This window comes from Callospermophilus lateralis, chromosome 13 (assembly GCF_048772815.1).
Source record: "Callospermophilus lateralis isolate mCalLat2 chromosome 13, mCalLat2.hap1, whole genome shotgun sequence".
NCBI classification, from domain to species: Eukaryota; Metazoa; Chordata; class Mammalia; order Rodentia; family Sciuridae; genus Callospermophilus; species Callospermophilus lateralis.
Window position 1 is genome coordinate 12,585,586 of NC_135317.1, and position 18,638 is coordinate 12,604,223.

Genomic DNA, 18,638 nt, shown 5'->3' on the forward strand with positions numbered 1-18,638 from the left:
GAACTGGGCCAAGCGCCCATGCTGCTGGAGGAAGGAGAGGAGGTGGCTGGTTTCTTCTCCAGAAAAACAACAACCCCCCGACCCCACCCCACACACAGATTCTGACTAAATTTGTAGATTTCATGTGTGTTTATAAAAAACATGAGAAAAATTATCTCAAACAATTAGGTCTCACTCACAGGACAAATGCCCCAGAGAACACCTGTGTGTCTTGGCACCTAAAAATAGTATGGCCCTTCAAGGAGGAGCAGGTGACATCAGGAGGTCTGCTTCCAAGCAGAAGACCCAGCAGTCAGCATCCTGGCTTTAGCCCAACAGTCCCATCTTTGTGTTAAGCCCAGCTAGGGAGCCTGGGGCCGACCTTCAGAGACCAGCACAGTCCTCCTGCCTCAGCCTCGGCTCTGACTCAGGACAGCCCAAGACTCACACAAGATGGGGCAGAAACACTCCTCCCAGAGAGCAGTTCTCAAATGCAGCTCCTTACTACCCCAAGGGCCCTCGTATCAGGCAGGCTCAGCACTGTGAGGGTTTCAGCTCAGGAACAAGAGCTACGATTTCTAGTAATTTCTGCAAAAGAACTTGCTCAGCCCATTTTATAGCTATTCTAAAGCGTTATGTAAATTATTTTAGGATGTTTTAGGCATCATTCAAGTTTTCAAAGGTTCTTAATTTTTAGTGGCTACATTCAAAGCATAAGGCACAGTGATTTTTTTCTCTTTTAAAATGTCAATAAACTCACTTAAAACAATGAATCTAAATGAGGAAGAACAGCCAAAATAAACCAGCAACAACTGTGAACAGTGCTTTTTCCAAGAAGTCATTTACCCGTGTACAGAAACCTCGGTCGTGCCGGGGAGCTGGCCTTTCTGTAACTCACACAGTTGATGCAGGTCTCTTTTGAGATTCTGCCAACACCCAATAAAGGTGTAGGAGACTGAGCTTTATGACGAATAACTGCAATGATGCTCCTTTTAAAACCCAAACCCTTCCAGGAGAGTCAAAGATTGCTAATGCTATGCAAGAAGAACCTCCCTTACTGGTCTGCAAACCCAGGGCACCACCCACACCTGCGGCCAGCCCGGAGGAAGTGAGGGGGAGGACTTACCTGCTGCCTGTTGCTGGGCATGTAGGGAAGCAGGGTGGACACGTGGAACATGAGCTCGTAGTCTTTGTACGTAGTGTAGAGAGAGTGGGTTCCCGTGGAGTCGGCTGGAAACCAAGGTTAATCACAAAAGAAGTTAGGCCACGGCAGATTGTGGGCATCGATACTGAGAAGGTCATTCCCACAAGAGGTGACTCAACTACAAAACAGATGCCACTGAACCGGTAGCACAGGCTGCCGCTCACCCACCTTCCCGCCTGCAGCTTGGAAGCTCCTGGAGGAGTGCCTACAACCTCCCACTGAGGCTGGCACCCAAGGGCTTCTGCTTTCCCCACCCTCTCGATACTGTGTGTGGCTTCCACCTGCTCCTCTTCATTCTGAACCTCAGGACCCACCCAGGGCCAGGTGCTTTGGCCTTGGTCTGTAATGAGGGGGAAGGTGCCAGGCCCACCCAGACCCCGGCGGAGCACCTGAAAGTGACAGTTGGGCAGCCAGAAGCTGGCCACACCCTTGTGTGTGCATTTACTGTTATTTCTATTTCTACATCATCTGGGGACACATGACCTTCCAGAACACAGAAGAATGAAGTAGGGCTGACAACACAGAAATGGGAACAAAGTGTTACTCTAAAACTTTCTTTCCCTAAAGGATGCAACCTTTTCTTCTTTCACCTGAAAACGGCAGCAGTGACACATCATTTAAATGGAGAATGAGGAGAGTGGTGTCTTGCTGTATCTTTTGCCCAACACCTTAACCTTGCTGATCATGCAGGGTTTGTCAAGCACAATGATTCTTTGCAAATTAAAAACCATCTGTGTGATCCGTGAGATTGCCACAGATTGAGTCTCAGACTTTCCAATCAACTCAGCAACTCTAAAATATTTCAATGATAAAATAATTCTGGAGAGAAATTCTGGACCATTCTGCACAGGGCCAATGAAGACAGACACTTGCTCAGGAGCAAGACCACCCCTCAGTGTCTCGTTGGCTACTGTGACTCTTCCATTTCCTAAACAGCAGGAGATGACGCTGCTCACCTGTGTGTTCCCTGCTGCACCTTCTGAGGAAACCTTTGAGCAGTCATTTTGGGTAAATCTTTTTTAGTTTAAAATTTTTACTTTGAAATAGAAATATATTCAACCTTCATGGGCCTCCACTGCTTTCCTTCTGAGCCCTGTAGCATGACTCTCTGGTATTTACATCAGACTTGGAGACAGTCCAGACATTATCTAGAAGAAGACCTGTGTGGTTCTCGGCTATCCTGGAAGGCACCTGCTGACACGACCATCAGTAGCCAAGATGAGGGAACCGTCTGTGGACCCTCAGGATACACACACTGCCCTTCTTCACAGGACTTCAGGAAGCAATGATCCCCTTGAACGCTCTTGGCTCAGAGCTTGACAGTGGACCCAGCTGGGATGCGGGAGCTCAGCCACAGTGAGAAAGGGCAGACTCACTGACCCCCAATCCCAGGTGGGTGGTGGGAGATAGAGCAGCCAATGCAGCCAGCACAGCAGTCGCTCCTGGACCTGAGGCCCCATCTCACATCAGAGAAGCACAGCCAACAGTGAGAGCCCGGGGGAGTAGTGCTCCTGGGGGCTATGATATAACCAGCCTGGCCCAGCAGCATCCAGAGGCCATGCCAAGGGAGTGCTGTGAAGGTTTACTCCAGACACCAGCACACAACGGAAAGAGGAAACCAACAACAGAGAGTGAGGGGGTGTCGCCCTGACTTGGTCACTCCTGCCCGGTGACGAGGGTGTCTCAGGGGTCAGCCCCATTCCTACTCCATTCTTCTTGGGTCCAGACTTGAATCAAGTCCTACAGAGTGTTAATGTGGCACCCGATTTCCTGAATTGCAGAAAGAAAATCTCTCCTCGTTCATCCCATGAGACAACATTTTTATTTGACTTTAAGATATCTAATTCTTAGGTCTTTCCTCTCAACTAAGGAACATCACACTTCGTCGCATCTCAGGAGAGTCTTGCTCCTAAAAGTAAAGACCTGTTGATCATCAGAGTTGACCTATCGCAATCTGCTTTTTATGTTCTCATCTCCTTGAGCTGATGCACTGGGAATTTTGCTGAGGTCACAAGGCTGCTGTCAACTCTACACAAGGGAAAACACTGTGCCACACACTTCACGGACTACACATACTGAAAGGGATTTCTCAGTGCCTCCCACTGAAGAGAGAGGATCCCCCCAGCAACAGGAGCCACATCCACGGTGGCTGTCCACAAGGAAGTCCCCAGGGCAGCACAGTGGCCTCTAGCAGCTGGGCTGTGGTTTTTTGCAAAGGGGAGTTAGACAATAAAATCAGGAAAGGTCACATGGATCCTTCTGAATGCATGTGGACATGTGCGGTGTCGTGGGTCACTTCCCTGCCTTTACATACCTGGGCATGAGAGTAGACATGCACTGGGGAAAAGCTCCAACCTGGCACACATGGAGGACATGGGGCCCACATGAGGCAACACCATTCAAATTTAGAAACACATCAAAACTCAGGATTGACTCAGGCACCACCCTCATCTGGACAGAGCATCAGGCCGATCAGGCACTGGGCAGGGCTGGACACAGAAAAGAAGGGCAGGCAGGCTCACTATGGCCAGCTCTGCTCCAGGGCTAGCCATACCATGGCACCCATGGGGACAGCTCCTGCTTCACCCTCCCACTAGCTCTCAGATCCCAGACTTATCATCTACTTATCTCCTTTCAGTGAAAGAGCAGGAACTAATTAATAAGAATTTCCCCAAATATGTAAAATTATATTGCCCAGTATTTCAAGTGCCGGTAGCAACCAAAAGATGAAACACACAGAACACCTGGAAGATGCTGGACAACTCACATATCCCCAGGGGCAGAAAGCCCATATTTGAATCAGGTGGTCAATCTGGCCCCTGAGAGTTGATGTGTGTTCCACTCCAGGCAACCTGACTCAGGAAAGAACACCTGGTTTCCTCCTCACTGCTTCAACTCCACTGCTCAGCTCATGAATCTGTAAATGAATGAGTCCAGTAACACGCACCAACGAATGTGCCAATGCTCTGTCTCAGCAATGAACACAGTGCTGGTCCGTGATGTGACAACATAAGGGTGTCACAGAGGTGGGTGTGCAAAAGGGGAGGACCACACTGAGATTCTTTGGGAAACATGGGCAATCTCTGCTAGTGTCACTAAGCACTAGCTTTCGGGCATGCAACGTTTGACATACGCCCACTGAGAAATGAGCCCCTGCTTTCCTGAGGACCAGTGAGCTCCCTGCTCACCTGAGGACATCCACACTGACCCAAGAAGCTCGGTGGGCTGCTCCTGGGGCCAAGAGCAGGCATGCCCGGGACCCCACTCAGCAGACCTGAGCTCACACAGGCATGGAGCTTACTTTTATTGTCCAGCTGGGCACGGTATTTAGTGAATCCTTTCAGTCGCACTCTCTGGCCCAGAAGGTCCAGGAATTCCTCAAAAGCTGGTCCCGCCGTCTCATTGTTGTACATTTCTTCCTCTGTGCTCTGTCCTGCTTTGCAATAGAGGATCCCAATCTTGTGCTGAAAACTCAGCTGAAACGGGGAGGAAATGTCATTACTTGCAAAGAGTACCAGATGAGCTAACTCCAGTGAAAACGAGAACAACAGAAGTCTGGAGCTCTGTTCTCAGGAAACACAGGATGGTTTCCACAAGCAAAGGAACAAAAAAGAAGGCACAATCTCTGTACGAGGTGCTACAAATAAGTAACAATCCAGGAAACCCCAAACACAGCTGAAAAAGCGTCAGAAGCCCTCAGGAGATCCAACAAACGGCCAATCGTATGGGATTTGCTGGGGTTCCAGAAGGACAGTCAGATTTGTGCTTTCCGTAAACAGGCCAGGGGGCAAATACTTGATCTCAGGCCTGCAGAGGCAGGAGAAAGGCCATGAACTTTAGTAAGATTCCCCCTGTGGTTCTAATGCCATTTCCTTCTTTAGTGTATTTGAACGTTCATGAAAACACATAAGGCAGGAAAGAATAAAAAAGAAGGTCTGCTAAGGAAAGATCCCAGTGGGACCTGTGATAGATGTGCATTAACAGAGAGCTGTTTGTTTCCACAGGAGTAACTCTGGTTGAATAACCACGGCCACTTCTCACATCCTTCCCTGTCTGCTAGAGACGCACTGTGCCAGGAAGAGCTCCAGCTGCGCTGGGTGGGCTTTTGCCCAACCGCTCCCTATCCCCACGAGGGTGCCAGAAGCGGGGCCCACCCTCCATGGCAGGGCACAACTGCGTCCGCTCTCACAGCCTCCATTTTTCTCCAAGGAAAGCTTCCCAGTTGGGCCATCAGAGCCCCTCTCACCAGCACTGGAGCCTCAGAAAGGGACAGACAGTCAGGGTCCGTCACTATGCACATTTACCAAGATGTGAAGCAGAACCTCGGATCCAAACCCACAGCTGACTGTTGCAGTAAAACACGGCACGAGGACCTCGCTTCCAGGGCAGCACAGGTACAGAACCTCGTCTGCACTCCTGGCCAATGACCACACACACTGCCTGCGGTGACCTCCCTGGGTGGCAGGAATGTCCTCTGCTCATGGCCAGGCACAGTCAGTGCAGTGATGGATGCCGTGGCAGTGAAAGCACCAGGCCCTGGGCACCACTCAGCTATCAATAAAGAACTGGTTCTTTAGCAGGGTCAAGAAAAGAAATTTCTCCAAAAACGGAACAAATAAATACATAATAGAAATATAATAGAAATGCCTATGGCATTTCATGATAAATGTCAGGACATCTTTCAAGACCTTATCTTAGGGTCACTCTTGTGATTCACAACTGTCATATAAGCACTGATGAGTGAGTGACTGTGGAATCAGGATACCTAGTGGTAGAGTTTGGATAAGAAGTGTCCCCCTAAAAGCTTATAGACTGAAAGCAGGTCCCCAATGCAGCAAGCAAGGTTCTGAATGGGGCTTTTTGGGTTGTAACCTCATCAGGATTAATCCATTTAGTGATTAATAACTTGAATGAACTCCTGGTGGTGACTGTAAGCAGGTAGGTGTGGTTGGAGGAAGTGGGTTACTGCAGGCATGGCTGTGGGAGATGTATCTGTCCTCCGGACCCTCTTATCTTGCTTTCCATTTGCTGGCTGCCCTGGAGGGAGCAAGCTTCCAGTTCTGCCTGCCTGCCCTATTTCTACCATGCAGTTCTGCATGATCTGAGGCCTCTGAAACTGGGAGCAAAATAAGTCTCACCTCCCCTCAGGTGCTCTGGTCACAGCACACGCGGCATCAGGGCCCCAAGCAGCAGCTGCAGGACCTAATGTTGCCAGCTGGGCTTCTCACACACTGCTCTGAGGGTCTCACCTCTGCTGCTTGACCTTTGCTTTATTGAGCGTACACCACTCCACAGATTCTACCACTCTCCCTGCATATACCAGCCCTAGGTGAGAGGAGGCTGGCCCCTGGGCCTGGGCACTGCTGAGGACAAAAACACTCACTGTCACAACCACCGTGGTGTCAGGGTCCTAAATGAACGGACACATGGATGGCAGAAGAACCAGCATGTTTCCCTGTCCTTTCTGCACAGGATCATGTTAGAGTCTGTAAACAAGTCTGGATGGCGCCTGGCAAAACACCAGCGAGCCATTAAGTGTGGAGATTCCTTATTGGTTGACTGCTGTATCTATTTTATGTTAATTAGATAAGCTGCGTGGAATACATATACCCCTCGGGTCCTACAATAAATGGCTCCTACTCCTGCTGTATCAATCTACACAAGTTGTCCGTGCCCCCCCGCCCCACCTTATTTTGCTGCAGCCGGACTGCAGCAGGATCACAATTGGCTGCTGTAACCCAAGGCCAGAAGCGTTGTGATCACTGACAAAAACATTTACATTAAAACCAAGGTGATAAAAACAAAGTCTCAGAATTGTCTTGAAACTAGTCTGAGTATCTAGTGGCTCAGTCCTCATCTAGAGCACGCAGCCTCAGAGTGGCCCAGCTCCCCTCCAAGCATAGCCCTCACTGTGGCCCAGCTCCCCTCTGAGCACAGCCCTCACTGTGGCCCTGTACCCCCTTGAGCACAGGCCTCACTAAGGCAGAATGAAGTCTGTTCCTGAGCAATCTGCCATGAAGGTAAACAGGTGGACAAGGGCTGAGTGGCCATGAAGGGGAAGAGGGGTTGACCATAAGGAGAAACAGTCTTGCCCAGATGGCCTAGCTGGAGCACTACTCTTGTGGAGCCTGTGCTGATTGAGGAAAGGACAGCCCTGAGACACCCTCTCTACCCCTCCACAACCCATTTCCAAGACTGCTTTTAGGACATTACCTATTCCCCACGCTCTACCATCCATGATCAGGGTCACCGTACTCTGCGCATCCTGCCACTTAAAAGGCTGACCACTCAAGTTCAGAGTGTGGCCTGATGTTCTGACATGCCAGGTTTTGCTCTTGAGACAGTAAGATCTCAGGACTATTTGATATGGGTGTTACCATACAGCTTCTCACTGCCAGTGTGGTGTTACTTTACCTAGAAAGACTTCATATCATAGTCCTCTAAAACATGCAAAATATTTTCCTTGGGAAATTCTGGAAGTATATGTGACTACTACCTTTTAAAAATTTTAATCCTGGATTTAAAAACAAATTCACTCACTAAAACACCTGCCTCTCAGTTTCCCCTACAAGTAATTTTGCATATGAAACATGAAAGACTCCTTTCCACCCACCAGACCACTATCTCAGCCTGTGCAGCACTGGTGGGCTCCTGGGCAGTGTCCATGAACACATGATGGGCTCCAAGTCACCACTGCTCCTTCTTCCTCAGTCTGTGACCCCTTCTTCAGCACAACCCGCTCTGCACACAGCTCCTATTACCCCAAGCTGTCCCAGAGGAAGACCTTCACCCAAGCCCCTGGCCAGCATTCCAGGGCTCCATGCTCTGCTTCGCCTTAGCATCCCTGCCCCTACCTCGCAAGCTTCCTTCTTTTTAAAGAAACTGGAATGGTCAGGGTTCTTGAGCAGCGGCTGCCCGTGTAGCACCCATGAACTCTACCCAAGGAGGGCTCAGCAAAAGGTCACCTCCTCTAGATTTGCACAGGTGCTCACTGCACTTCCATGTCTCCAAGCTCTCTTCCTTCCTCTGCCTGGGGAAGCTCTGGTGGTCTTGGCCTCACTGCCCCTATGGGCGAGGGACAAAGTCCCAGTCAGCCTTGGTCTTCCTCATGCAGTCTGGGATACCCATCTGTCAGCACTGTCCCAGAGCAGACAAGGATAAGCATAAGGGCCACCAGGCTTGCACATCGTCTACTCTCAGGCGAGGAATGCACTCCTGCTCGCTGGCACACACCAACACTGTAGCCGAGATGGCCGCCGCACAGCAGCAGGTTTCTGAACTAGAGGAAGGTGTGCTGGGGAAACTGCAGAGCAGAGCTCCAAGTGTTTACAGGAAGTGGTTTTCAAAGCCGATGATGAGGACACTCAAGGTCTCAGAAACACCACACAGGCTCAAACACCCCTGTGCCACACTCACCCCTTGCTCGTCCAGTTTGAGCAGCTGCTCTGGGACCTTGGGGGAGCTGGAGGCCTGCCGCAGGCACTGTGTGTTCAGCTCTGGGACCACGTACTCCAGCACCTCCTTGAGTGGCAGTCCCCGTGCGGTGCCATGCCGGGCAGTAGAGGGCACAGCGTCTTCCAAGATGGCGCCCCTCAGGGTCGTGAGCTGTAGGAACAGCCACAGAGTGCAGTTAGTACTTACTCCTGGTTATCTATTTAGGACAACACTCCACCATGTCATTTAGAGTGACTTCATCTCATGTGTATATATCTAGCATGGAGCCTTGGTCACCAGAACAGCTGCATACCCCAGGCGAGACACAGGGCCACACGTGCCCACATAAGCTGCAGGACTGGACAGGGCTCTCTCCTCCCAGATGTGTAAGTGGTCCATCAAAACACACATTCAGGACAGTTAACAAGCAGACACCCCTCTGGATCCAACAGGCTAGGGACCAAAACCATAGTGCAGATGAGCTCTGACGCTGTACCACCAGTGAAGCTGCCCACTGAGCCACCATCCTGCACCAGGGGGCTATGGCAGTCGTGTTAGTGTACATTCACCACACAGTGGCCTCCGGTGTCACATTCACATGGTCATACATGTATGTTTAGAAATGACCAATATGAATTTTCATTAAGAAGAGTCAGGCCGGAAATTAACCTGGGTCTGCAGTGCACTGAGTGTGGGTACACAGCGCCTCCAGACTGGTTCGAGCACCAGAGAACACTCACCCATCTCAGGCCACCCACTTTTATGTTGGATTTTAAACTAATTTTCGGTTCTGACGTGCATTACAGCCTTTGTCCTCTGTATCTCAGCCCCCAGGCCTCGATCTTTATCCTGTTACCTGTTCTACCTTGTAAGGTGGCAGCAAGATCATTGCCATTGAATATATGGGACAGGTTTCCAAACTTTTCACTTAGAATAACACCCTGCAACCCTTCTTCAATTACCTTAAATGTGTGGTCATACACTAAATCAACGCCCTCCAGGCTCCGTTTGGCTAGAGCAGTGGTGCCCCAGAGACTCAGCCCGGACAGCTGCAGGGCAGGGCAGCCTGTTACCTCGCTTGTCCTGAAAGCCACCCTGTAGTTGAACTGGGATCCTTCTTTCTCTTTGAGGTCTTCCACCTTCTCCCTCCGGATGCTGACAGCCACAGGGCCGAGGTTTTCGTCTATTCCAAAGTAGTTCTGGTGCTCTACAATGCAAGAGAGAGGCGGCATCAGGAGAGAGGACACGGGCAGCGAGGGCCCTCAGAGGCCCCTCCCATCCATGTGACAGAGGACTCCATCTCATGTTACTTCTTTTTTATCTTCCTCATCTCATTATGCTTTTGCCAGATCAGAGCAGAAGACTACTTGGCCCAAAGCTGAGGAGGGCAAGGCTGCCAGAGTGCATGCCCCTCCTGGCTGCTGCCCAAAGCAGGTCCCTGCTCCTCGCAGAAGCCAGACCGCACAGCATAGCCCATTCCACCTGGGACTAACCTTCTTGGACTGAATGAGGGCTCCGGGGGCCACCTAACAAACCATCCAGACTGACCAGAGTGACTCATCAGTGGAGGGGCGAGGTCACCTTTCATTACACTGCTACTAAAACCCATCATGTCCAGGTCAAAATCTAGCAACAGGAAATACATAAGAGGTCATGAGGTTGCTACGGTCACACCACATCTACGAATCCAATCCCTTACTATACTCGCTTGTCAGTCATTTCTTTCCCATAAACTGCTGGTCCTTGAAGGGAACCTAGAATCATACAATCCATGGCAGAAAGGACCCTGGTGCTGTCCTGCCCATCTGGCACAGGACCTTCAGGCACCATCCATGGAGGATGACCGTGGCAATGACCACGTGCCAGACACTGGTCAGCAGGGTAGCAAAGAACATTCTGGGAAGCAATTCTGACTCCTGAAATGGACCAGAGATGTCCGTGATGGGAGCTCACCGCTCTGTGGACAGCTCTCCTGAACTCCTGGACAAGGGCTCCCATCAGCGAGCTCTGCTGAAGGCGTCACTGTGCTTCATGCACCTGCCACACTTTACGAGGACTTCCACGGAAACAGCCAATTCTCAACACCACACAGAGGTACAGCGCAACTGCGCCAACAGGGAGCAATTACCCACGTTTATTAATGCTGCTCAAACACGTGCCTATTTTTAGCAGCCGCTCCACTCGTTCACGTGGAGCAGGTGGCAGACACAGATCCTCAGGTGCTTTTTGTTCACGTCTTAATGAACTGTGGAGGGCTGGTTCTCCAGGGCGCATGCTCACACAACTGATTTTTCTGCCCTCTTTGCGAACACCACAGTTAACCCTTCTGAATGTCACCTTACTGGCTTTGGCTAATCTTGCCTAACTTACGTTTTTAGCTACAAAAAACCTAACAGTGAACACCAGGCACTTAGAGGAAACCCATGGTTCCCTGAAGGCTTCAGCTATGCTAACAGTGCCTGCCACAAGAATTCTGGGGAGAGCGTGCTAGAAAGCAGGAGCAGGACGCCTCCCAGTCTCACACAGAGCAATGGCCACCAGGGCACAATGTGAACAGTCCTGGGAGGCAAGTTCCACCTCGGCTGCCTAGAAACCAGCCCCAGTACTGCGAACACTGTCTCCTGCAGAGCGGGTTGGCTGGAGCAGCGGACACCATGTGAGGGGCTGGAAGATTAGATCTTTTTAAGGGGAATATTTCCCTCAGGTGTAGTATCCTCTTAAGGGCCTATTCTAACAAAATCCAGTGAAAGCAACATTCATTAAAAAAAAAAAAAAAAAAAAAAAAGCCTGGTAGGAAGCAAGCTGAGCCAAGAGTAGTCATCTGCAACTTCAGCAGAAACAGTTACAGGAACAGACCACCAACATGTGCCATCTCCTGAATCGAGGTGAATGGGGGAACCCACACCATCACCGCTGTCCGTGAGAGTGCACACTGAGGCAGCCCAGGGCCTGCTCAGCTGCAGTCAACTACCCTGATGACTTCTGTGTCCCTTCGGTGACATGTTGAGAAGAATATTCCAAAAGTAAATGACACATAGCCAGGCACCAGGGCGCCACTGCCCTCAGGACACCACCGAGGGAGGTGCTTGCAGAATGTGCCCATCAGCACCAGGCTCCAGGTTTGGTAACGCCCCAAACACAAACCTAGATTTTCAAAATATTTTAGGGAGAAAGAGTGAATACATAAAACCCCTTTTCATGGCAAAATTGAGAGCCCAGATCATCTGGGCAGGTCACTGCTCCTGATGCCCAACAAGTAAGAGTGGCATGCTCAGTGGAAGCCAGGGGGACGACCGACAGACCAGCACTGCCTTCAGGGTGAGAAGCACACCTCCCTTTTACAACTGGGGTCAGGAGGTCCAGGGGAAACGGCCTCTACTCAGAGATAAGGCTCCCCACTGGGGATCCCCACTGCCTGTCAGCGAGGATAGCGCCTATTCTCCATGTCTCCACTCACCCTCCTTTCCCCAGCCTCCAACCACATCTCAACCCCAAAACGCCTGCTCCACACCAGCGCTCTGCCCGAGGTCTCTGTGGCACCCCGTGCCAGTCTAAGTCCCACCTTCCAGGCCAGGCCTCCCCAGGCCTGTCGCTGCACACTCTGGACTCTCTTGCCAAGGCACCCATCTCCTTCAGAGCATCTCCCTGATCAGTTAGAGTCCCTCCTCGGGCCTCTCCTAACTTGAGCACTCCATTCAAAGCCTCGCCAGCCCTTTCTGATTCTAATTTACACCTCTCTGAATGAACGTCTATCATCCCACCTAAGGATTTTTTAATTTCTACATGTTGAATAACCTAAACCAGGACAATGATGCATGCCCTCCCTTTATTTAGGATTTCAGTTGCTCCTGACAGTGTCTTACAGCTTTTTCTTCATATCTCTGTTTAGATGCAGAGCAGAGATTTAACTCACTGTGTCTCACTTTAATGAGTTAAACTCTGCATCACTGAGCAGGTAGGGCCCAGTGGCTGGCACAGGTGAGTGCTTCCTAGAGCCAATGTTCTGGGGAAGGGTCATCCATTTAGTTTGGGGGTATTTATCCCAAATAAGAGAGCGTGATAGGCTTACTGTGTGCTGAGCTCCACTGTGGCTTCACTGTGGGAGGAGCCAGAGCCCTGTCCTTGGGCCTGCTGTTAGGTGTCCTCCTGAGGGGAAACTCCAGTGCACCTGGCTACCAGTTTCTGCCTCGGGGCTCAGCTTCCTTCCACCCACCTACTCTTGGCTTAGCTCCGTGGCCTTCTTTAACCTCAGTACCACCTCCTAAAATGCACATATAACACACAACAGGATTATCCCTGCTGCCCTGCTAGCTGAAAGCAGAGGTGCTCCTGACAGAAAAGCCAAACCAGAACAAAAAGCTGTGCACAGACATGCCCTGTTCGCTGTGATTCTGCCACCAGCAGTCCTTCAGAGGTCCGGAGCCAACACGAAGGAGACTCACCGTCAATCCCAAATGCTGCCTGTCCAGCAGCTACCTCCGCCTGCTCCTGCCACAGGTCCTGGGTGTACGTTAGTGGTTCTGAAGTTACTATTAAACCAAACCAGTAATCATTTCACTAAGACTATCAGAAATTATATGTAAAAAATAATTGGGAAGCCCCAAATTTGTGTATTACTTCTAATTATTTTTCCCCCTATATGTAATCTGATTCCTTTCTCTTGTGACTTTTAAAATTATATCCTTATTCTGTATGTTAAGCATTTTCTTATAAAGTGCCTTGGTGTGTGGATCTATTGTGATTTGGTGTCCTGGTTTGGTGTCCTATAGGCCTCATTTTCCAACTTATTCTTAATGTTTGGAAATTTTTCTGATATTATTTCATTGAATACATTGTTCATTCTTTTGGTTTGGAACGCTATGCCTTCCTCTATTCCAATAACTCTTAAATTTGGTCTTTTCATGCTATCCCACATTTCAAAATGAAAATAAAATGGATACCAACCAAAAATCTTACATCCAGCAAAATTAAGCTTTAGATTTGATGACAAAATAAAAACCTTCCATGATAAACAAAAAAGAATTTACAACTAGAAAGCCTGCACTACAGACATCCTCAGCAAAATAGCCCATGAGGAGGAAATGAAAAACAATGATGAAAATCAGCAGAGGGAGAGATTACACTAAAGGAAAAATTGATCAAAGGAGAAACCAAATCAAGTTAGATACCAAAAATAAATTTAAAAAAAAATGGCTGAAAATAAAAAATTATGTCTCAATAATAACCCTGAATGTTAATGGCCTAAACTCACCAATCAAGACACAGACTGGCAGACTGGATTTTTAAAAAAGACCCAACAATATGCTGCCTCCAAGAGACTCATCTCATAGGAAAAGAAATCCACAGACTGAAGGTGAAAGGTTAGGAAAACACATACCATTTACATGGACCACGATCCTCATATCAGATAAAGTAGACTTCAAGCCTAAGTTAATCAAAATGGATAAAGAGGACATTTCATATTGCTTAAGGGAACCATATACCAACAAGACTTAACAATTTTAATAATACAACCAATAACTTAAATTTAACTGATATATATAGAATATTTTATCCATCAACCAGAGAATACAGTTTTGTTCTGAGGAGCACATAGATCCTTCTCTAAAAATCATACACTATGCCACAAAGCAACTCTTAGCAAATACAAAAAAGTAGAGATAACTATCCAGCATTCTATCAGCTCAGAATAAAATGAAATTAGAAATCAATGATAAAATACATAATAAAAGCTACTCCAACACCTGGAGACTAAATAATATGCTACTGAATTAATAATGAGTTATAAAAGACATCAAAGAAGAGATTAAATTCTTAAAGGTAAATGAGAACACTGATACACATATCAAAATCTCTGGGACACAATGAAGGAAGTACTAAGAGGAAAGTTCACTGCATGGAGTTCATTCCTTAAAAGAAGAAAAAGTCAACATATAAATGACCTAACACTACATCTCAAAGTCCTAGAAAAAGAACACATCAACACCAAAAGCAGTAGAAGACAGGAAATAATTAAAATCAGAGCTGAAATCAATAAAATTGAAACAAAAGAAACAATTGAAAAAACTGACAAAACAAAAAGTTCTTTGAAAAAATAAGTAAAATTGATAAACCCTTAGCCATGCAACAAAGAGGAGAGAGAAAACTCAAATTACTAACATCCATGCTGAAAAAGGAAATATCACAACAGACACCACAGAAATATAGAAGATAATTAGAAATTATTTTGAAAACTTGTACTCCAAAAAAATAGAAAATATCAAAGGCACCAACAAATTTCTAGAGTCATATGATTTACCCAAACTGAACCAGGATGATACACACAATTCAAACAGATCAATTTCAAGCAATGAAATAGAAGGTGCCATCAGAAGCCTACCAACCAAGAAAAGTCCAGGACCTGATGGATACAAGTTCTTCAAAGAAGAACTAATACCAATACTCCTCAAATTATTTCATGAAATAGAAAAAGAGGAAACACTTCCAAACACATTCTATGAGGCCATTATCACCTTGATTCCAAAACCAGGCAAAGGCTCATCAAAAAAAGAAAACTTCAGACCAATATCTCTAATGAACATAAATTCAAAAATTCTCAATAAAAATCTGGCAAATGGGAATACAAAACACATCAAAAAGATCGTACACCCCAATCAAGTGGGATTCATCCCAGGGATGCAAGGTTGGTTCAACATATGGAAATCAATAAATGTAATTCATCACATCAACAGACTTAAAGATAAGAATCATATGATCATCTCAATAGATGCAGAAAAAGCATGACAAAATACAACACCCCTTCATGTTCAAAACACTAGAAAAACTAGGGATGACAGGAATATCTCAACATTGTAAAAGCTATCTGCGCTAAGCCCCAGGCCAACACCATTCTAAATGGAGAAAAATCAAAAGCATTCCCTCTAAAAAGTGGAACAAGACAGGGATGCCCTCTTTCACCACTTCTATTTAACAAAGTCCTTGAAACTCTATACAGAGCAATTAGACATATGAAAGAAATTAAAGGGATATGGATAGGAAAAGAAGAACTCAAAACTATCACTATTTGCAGATGATATGATTCTATACCTAGAAAATTTAAAAAATTCCATCATAAAGCTTCTAGAACTAATAGATGAATTCAGTAAAGTAGCTGGATATAAAATCAACACCTATAAGTCAAAGGCATTTCTGTATATCAGTGACAAATGCTCTCAAAGAGAAACTAGGAAAACTACCCCCATTTACAATAGCCTCAAAAAGTAAAGAAAAATACTTGGAAATCAGTGAAAGACCTCTACAATCAAAACAACAAAATACTAAAGAAAGAAATTAAAGAAGACCTTAGAAGATGGAAAGATCTCCCTTGTTCTTGGATAGGCAGAATTAATATTGTCAAAATGACCATACTACCAAAAGCACGATACAGATTTAAGCAATTCTAACCAAAATCCCAGTGATATTCCTCATAGAAATAGAAAAAGCAGTCATGAAATTCATTGGAAAAATAAGAGACCCCAAATAGCTAAAGCAATCCTTAGTAAGAAGAGTGAAGCAGGAGGCATCACTATACCAGACCTTAAACTGTATTACAGAGAAATAGTAACAAAAATGGCATGGTATTGGCACCAAAATAGACATGTAAACCAATGGTACAGAATAGAGGATACAGACACTAATCCACATAAATACAGTTATCTCATATTAGTCAAAGGCACCAAAAACATATAGGAGAAAAGATAGCCTCTTCAACAAATGGGGCTGGGAAAACTGGAAATCCATAGGCAGCAGAATGAAATTAAGCCCCTATCTCACACCAAGCACAAAATTCAAATCAAAGTGGATCAAGGACCTAGGAGTTAAACCAGAGACCCTGTGCCTAACAGGAGAAAAAGTAGGCCCAAATCTTCCTCATGTCAGATTAGGTCCCAACTTTCTTAATAAGACTCCTATAGTGCAAGAAATAAAATCAAGAATCAATAAATGGGATGGATTCTAACTAAAAAGCTTCTTCTCAGCAAAAGAAACCATCAGTGAGGTAAACAGAGAGTCTACAGAATGGGAGCAAATTTTTGCCACACTAACATCAGATAAAGCACTAATCTCTAGAATATATAAAGAACTCAAAAATCTTAATTCTAAAAAAAAAAAAAAAAAAAAAAAAAAACACCAACTCAATTAATAAATGGGCCAAGGAATGGAACAGACACTTCTCAGAAGAGGATATACAATATATCAACAAATATATGAAAAAATGTTCAACATGTCTGGCAATTAAAGAAACGCAAATCAAAACTACTCTAAGATTTCATCTCACTCCACTCAGAATGGAAGCAATTAAGAATACAAATAATAAGAACAGTTGATGAGGATGTAGGGAGAAAGGACACTCATACATTGCTGGTGGGACTGCAAATTAGTGTAGCCAATAGGAAAGCAGTACAGAGATTCCTTGGAAAACTTGGAATGGAACCAACATTTAACCCAGCTATCCAACTCTTCAGTTTATACCCAAAGGACTTAAAAACAGCATACTACAGGCACAGAGCCACATCAATGTTTATAGCAGCACAATTCATAATAGTTAAGTTGTGGAACCAACCTAGATGCCCTGCTGGGAGCCATCAGCCAAGTAGGTATGACAATTTCCTTGCCAGCGTACCCCCATGTTTCTTTAGTGGAAGGACTCGTGGAAATAGGACATTTTGCAGCGACATTGCATGTAAGGTGACCTTGCTCAAGGACCAGGGCGGAACCGAGTTTAGGGCTTTGCCGGTTTAGGAAGATTATTCCTGCCAGGAATAGGGCATATCCTGCTGCCTGAGTTCCCCTTGAGTTCTCAGGGGATTCAGAATATATTTGGGAGACAGAAGCCCAGTGGAGTGGATTTGGGCAGAGAACGTGGATTTCCCCAGAAAGTGTTTGTAGAAGGCCGGTGTGAGATTGGGAATAAAGAATTGCTGTTTGAATCTACAAGCTGTGTGGTGGCTCGTGATTTGTGCCCAGCCAGACTGCGGCAATGCCCTTCATCAAATGAATGGATAAAGAAAATGTGATGTGTATACACACACACACACACACACAAAAAAAACGGAATTAAAAAGAGAATAGAATCATGGCATTTGCAGGTAAATGGATGGAGTTGGAGAATATAATGCTAAGTGAAGTTAGCCAATCCCCAAAAAACCAAAGGCCAATTTGTTTTCTCTGATATGTGGACACTGATACATAATGAGGGTGGGTGGGGAGCATGGGAGGATTAGATGAACTCTAGATAGGGCAGAGGTGAGGGAGAAAAAGGGAGCAGGCAGTGGTGTAGGAAAGGTGGTGGAATGAGATGGACATCATTACCCTAAGTGCATGTAGGAGACATGAATGGCAGGACTCTATTTTGTGTACAACCAGGAACATGAAAAATTGTGCTCTATATGTGTACTGTGAATTGAAATGCATTCTGCTGTCATGTATAACAAATTAGAATAAATAAGTAAATAAAAGAAAATCTGAGGCATTACAGAAAAATGTTAAAATATTAAGCATTTTTTACATAAGGCAACTCACTTCCTTCCGACCAACGAGGTGGCACAGCTAAGTCCCCGTGTTACGAACAGAACAGGGCTAAGAGGTGAAGCAACTTGGTCAAGGTCCCCATCTGGGGTGACTGCTGCCCACGGTCAGCCTGGTTCTAGCTGCTCTCATGAAGCAGCCGAGGGGAGAGGCTCTGTAGGGCTCAGCTGCATTCATGAATGCAGGTGAGGGGGCACTGCTAGGATGAGCTACCTGGAAGCTGGGGATGGTATCCTGCAAGAAGACACTTTAAGGAAATCAAGAACAGTGGAGGCTGGAGAGGGAGGTGGCCTTCACCGGGTTTCCTCAGGGGCCCATGGCTATGTAGCCTCTGCTCAGGAGGAAGAAGGAAAACTGGGAGGATGTGGGAAAGGGAATAATAATAATAATAATAATAATAATAATAATAATCCCAGTCACAAAACAGAAGCTGGTGCCACAGAGGCAAGAGGGCCAC

General features: G+C 46.5%; 1 protein-coding gene across 3 annotated transcripts in view; it reads right to left on the reverse strand.

Annotated features, from left to right (window-relative positions):
* Sipa1l2 (signal induced proliferation associated 1 like 2) overlaps window positions 1-18,638 on the reverse strand; it is a 139,891-nt gene that overhangs the window by 52,754 nt on the left and 68,499 nt on the right. For all 3 annotated transcript variants that reach the window (XM_076872964.1, XM_076872966.1, XM_076872965.1), the window contains exons 3-6: window positions 9,691-9,824; window positions 8,600-8,788; window positions 4,485-4,659; window positions 1,106-1,209 (exon numbers count right to left, since the gene is read on the reverse strand). In XM_076872964.1, the coding sequence (XP_076729079.1) occupies window positions 1,106-1,209; window positions 4,485-4,659; window positions 8,600-8,788; window positions 9,691-9,824 (602 nt within the window). The remainder of the gene's footprint in view (window positions 1-1,105; window positions 1,210-4,484; window positions 4,660-8,599; window positions 8,789-9,690; window positions 9,825-18,638) is intronic.